Source organism: Mesitornis unicolor, unplaced genomic scaffold (assembly GCF_000695765.1).
Source record: "Mesitornis unicolor isolate BGI_N332 unplaced genomic scaffold, ASM69576v1 scaffold53282, whole genome shotgun sequence".
Lineage (NCBI taxonomy): Eukaryota > Metazoa > Chordata > Aves > Mesitornithiformes > Mesitornithidae > Mesitornis > Mesitornis unicolor.
Genome location: NW_010172260.1, coordinates 3,460 through 7,929, shown reverse-complemented (window position 1 = coordinate 7,929; position 4,470 = coordinate 3,460). Strand labels below are relative to the sequence as shown.

Below are 4,470 nucleotides of genomic sequence, written 5' to 3'. Positions count from 1 at the left end.
TGACATGCTCAGTGGTGGGTTTTTTGGTGACCACCCAGAATGTCTCTACTCTGTAACAAGAGGCCTCCAGTGTCATTGACCAGGTGTTTCTTAAATATACTGACTTTTTTGCATAGTGTCAAAATGTTTGATGCTTCAGCCAGCAGGGCAGTGTCAGGGTCAGAGATAACGCTGTGTACACTGTTCGGCCTCGGGTTTTTTGGTTTCTGGGTTTGGTTTGTTTTCTGGTTTTTTTCAGCTTGTGCTCTCTGGCCCCTGTGACTCCTGTTCACGTCGAATTAAAAACATGAAGATTGTCAGAGCGCTCCCCCTGAGAAGAAGGTTGTGTGGGTGTTTGTTAGGGATCTGTTATTAACCAAGCAAATTGATACAACAGAAATAGCAAGTTGCTGAAAGGCACTGTGTTGTGTGGTACCGCTCAGTGTTCAGTGAGAAATTACTTTGAGTAGTCACAGCAAACAAACAAGAGTAGAAAGGTCTATTGTTAGCAATGGAAATGTGCCTTGTGCCAGGTATTCATCTGGGGAGCCAAACAGCCAAGGTGTTTCTTCTCCCTGACAATGCACTTGATTTCAGGTTTTGGTGTTTTTGGCAGTTTATCCTTGTGATTTTTACCCCTTTCCCTCACCCCTCCTTTAAACCATGTTTCACAGATCTGGTGGCTGGATCCAGAACTGACATACGGCAATGCCAAGCCGTTTGTCTTCACGCAGGGCCACTCAGTGTGTAACCGGTCCTTCTTCCCTTGCTTCGACACGCCAGCAGTGAAGTGTACCTATTCAGCCACTGTCAAGGTAAGTGACCACATGGCTGTAACAGCTGCTGTTAACTTGTGAAAGCACAGTCACCTTGTGTGTGTACATACGATACAAAATACTCATTGTGGCATTCAGTGTTAGAAAAAATACTGGATTTTTTAGATCCCATTCTGGTTCTTGGGCCAGAATTGGGGTACTGCCACAAAGGCAACTCTGTTGCCTGTCAGACTTGAGTCTTGCCTTCCCTGTACTTAAAGTTGAAAGAGTAACCATGAAATGAGTAACTTGAAAAAGAGAATTTTGGCTGGTCATTTCCAGTAGTGGTTATTGATGCTAATACTCAGCTGTATTTTATCAGGTCTTGAAAGGAGAACCCCAAAGTTTTATGAAAGCAGCATTCAAATAATGTTGCATTTTATGTAGCTTAAATAATTTTATATGTGGGAAGTTTGAGGGGAGCTCGCATAAGAACCCATATTACCCTCCATAGGAGGATTAATACTTTTGATTGGTACGTTTTCATGGGCTGGGTAAATTATGGTATAAAAACCGCACAGAAATCTTACATTTTCTGTTATCTAAATGATTGTTTTAAATGTATAACCTCATACCCAGAGAGATCTGTGGTGTAGTCATTCAGCTGTGATCACCTAGTGAGTTGGTGTGTGGTGCTGGTCTTCCAGGCTCCAGCAGGGATACAGGTGCTGATGAGTGCCACCCAAAGTACCTACTTAGAAGAGGAAGGTATATATCAATTTTACATGGAATATCCAGTTCCTGCCTATCTAGTGGCCCTGGTTGCAGGAGACCTTATACATGCAGACATTGGTCCAAGGTAAGATTTGCAGTGAGTTGGTTCTGCTTTTTGTATTTCTGTGCAATGTTTCAGGATATAAGTAGTAAATACTTTTGAGTCATTGATAAGGGAACAGCTGGGACCATGACCTGTGAGCGTTCAGAGAGTCTGGGTTTTAGGTGGATATAAAGAACTGCATAGCACTGCATTGGTGAAGATATTTCCCTCTTTAATAAATGTTGCTTCTTGTCCCTTGTAGTCATTACAGCTACTTGTCTCATTGCCTTAAGGTGATTTAAGTGATCTTTGATTATCTCTCATCACTTATCCATTGAGTGTGAGTCTAAAGAAGGCCTGAGTTTGATGTGAGACCTCTTAGCACTATTACCATACATGGAAGTGTGGTGAGAAGTCAGGCTATTTTTCTAAGAGATAATTCAGTTTGCTGAAGTATCACCTGATGTTTTCTGTTTTCTGACAGGAGCAGAGTGTGGGCAGAGCCTTGTCTGCTGCCAACAGCCATCAGCAAGCTTTCTGGCATGGTTGAGCGCTGGTTGTCTGCTGCAGAGAGTCTGTATGGCCCATATATATGGGGAAGGTGAGTTTAATAAGTCTCCCATGAATGTTTAATGGGAACAAAATAAAACACTCTTGAGAAATTATCACGCTTTCTCTCTATGCAGTAGCAGGACAAATGAGCCTCTCACTTGGCAGCACTGTGGTAGTCAGAAACAAACTGGAGTTTTGTCTCTGCAAGTGGCAGAGAGGACCATGGAGGTGGGCTCTGCCTGATGTGGTGGGCAGAACTGGAGGGTTCTAAACAGCGAATCTTCCCTGAGGGAGTGAAGGTTGTTTTATTCTGTAGTGTTTTGTGATGCAAGTCCAGCATTGGGCTGGACACCATTGAAAATGTATGGCAGTTTTACTTACCTGTCTTATTTATTTTTATATATGGTACTTGACATATGACATACTTATTGATGTATCCCTGAGGATGCTGAAAACCTGACTCTGTATAGACTCATTGAGAGTTTTAGTCTCTAAAAACAACATTAAAAGTTTCTGAAGTTAAGCTTGACTATGTATTAAAAGAGAATGATTTCAAGAGAATGTTTTAATTCTTTGGATGGGAGAAAATGTTTGCAAATGCTTCCTATATTTCTTTGCTAAAGGTAAGCAAGAGGAATGTGATGATGTTAACTTACAAAATGTTGCTTGAAATGGTCTAAGAACAAGGCCGAGTGTGCCAGCATTGATCACTGATGGAGAAATTTAGAAAACAAACCAAGTAGTATTGTTACATTCTAAAGCAGAGGGATTAGAGTTGTTTTGCTGACACTGCAGGTACACCAGATCAGCTCAGTTCTTTGATAGCTTCGCAGCCTCTTTCTTTCCTGCAAGCGTCTGGGGACTTCACACTGTGTTTGTGGGTAGTGTAGAGTACACGTAGTGTTTCTGGCTCTCAGATACACAGTTCGTGATGAGTTAGCGTGAGTGAAGAGAACATGATGTGTCTGGGAAGTGCTGGATCTGCTGCACATGAAAAGACTTTCTAGTCTTTTGTCCAGATGTGAGCAGGTCCTTGGCCAACAGAATAAACTCTGATCCCCTGAGCAGAAGAATTAAGCACCACTGATGTAGAAAGTTTTTTTCCTGAAGTCACAAAAAAACTCTCAGAAGAACCTTCCTTAAGGGAAGAAGAAAAAAGTTTCTGTGTATGTCTTTTGAAATAGCTATAATTTACTTATCTCTTCTCTCCTCTCTTCTCTTTCCCTAATTTTAGATACGACATTGTTTTTCTTCCTCCATCCTTTCCTATTGTTGCCATGGAAAACCCCTGCCTGACCTTCATCATCTCTTCCATTCTGGAGAGCGATGAGTTTTTGATCATCGATGTCATTCATGAAGTCGCCCACAGCTGGTTTGGAAACGCAGTCACCAACGCTACATGGGAGGAGATGTGGCTGAGCGAGGGGCTGGCCACGTACGCACAGCGCCGGATCACCACTGAGACCTATGGTATAGTGCTGTGGTATAGCTTATGGTGTGTCTAACCAATAACTGAGAGTTGGCTGCACGGAATATTTGCCTTGGGAGCTCAAAGGTCTGTAAGGAGCTGGTTTTCTTTTTTAATATGTATTTCTGGAACACACATGGCCCCAAACTTCGTATTGAACATCTTGGTACTTAGGGGCTGATGTTGTCTTGGCTTTTGGTGGAATCAAGACCTGATCCAGTAATGGGAACTTTGAAGGAGGTTGTAAGGATATTTGTAGGAACTTGTAACTACTGTTGGGTACCAGGTAGGTGTTCATATGTCAGGGCAAGGTGAGCACAGGATGCTTCAGAGAAAGATGTAAGAAATCTTATCGTGGTTGCATTGTGAAATAACTATCCTCTGAATAAACATGTGGCTAATCCTGGTCAGTTGGTGACTACCTGCTGTTGGAAGGAATGATGGCAGTAGCCCTTATGAAGAAAAAAGTACGCATCTGCATAGCTGTCTGCTTATCTATTCAAGGCTTCCTGTGGAATTGTACAGCCTTGCCTTTGCTTTTATCAGTGAATTTCACGGGTCAGGGTTTTTTTTATACATATATGTATATGTATGTATGTATGAAATATATACATATATATGTATATATGCATGTATATAGATCAGTCTTCAGAATATGTAAGTAGTAAATTCCCATTGCTTTTCAGTTTAACTGGATTTTTATAGAAGTGAATAATGGTAACGTACGTTCCTCTAGTTTGTCCTGTTACGTTCTTAAAAGCCTGTACCATGTGTATTCTCGCATGTCCACTGTAAACAGTCTTGGAAAAATTCCTGGAGGTCTTGGCAGTGGGAGTGTTTAGAAGGATGCCTTTGTTTTTATCCATGCGTGTTGTTTTTGGAGATGAGCTGATGATAGT

General features: G+C 41.7%; 1 protein-coding gene across 1 annotated transcript in view; it reads left to right on the top strand.

Annotated features, from left to right (window-relative positions):
* Positions 1 to 653: 653 nt before the first annotated feature.
* The window catches only part of LOC104537419 (arginyl aminopeptidase-like 1), a gene marked incomplete at both ends in the record, with an annotated part of 6,565 nt that continues 2,748 nt past the window's right edge, over positions 654 to 4,470 (top strand). Inside the window, 4 exons of the mRNA XM_010180302.1 lie at positions 654 to 794; positions 1,442 to 1,593; positions 2,036 to 2,152; positions 3,338 to 3,573. Of these exons, the coding sequence (XP_010178604.1) occupies positions 654 to 794; positions 1,442 to 1,593; positions 2,036 to 2,152; positions 3,338 to 3,573 (646 nt within the window). The remainder of the gene's footprint in view (positions 795 to 1,441; positions 1,594 to 2,035; positions 2,153 to 3,337; positions 3,574 to 4,470) is intronic.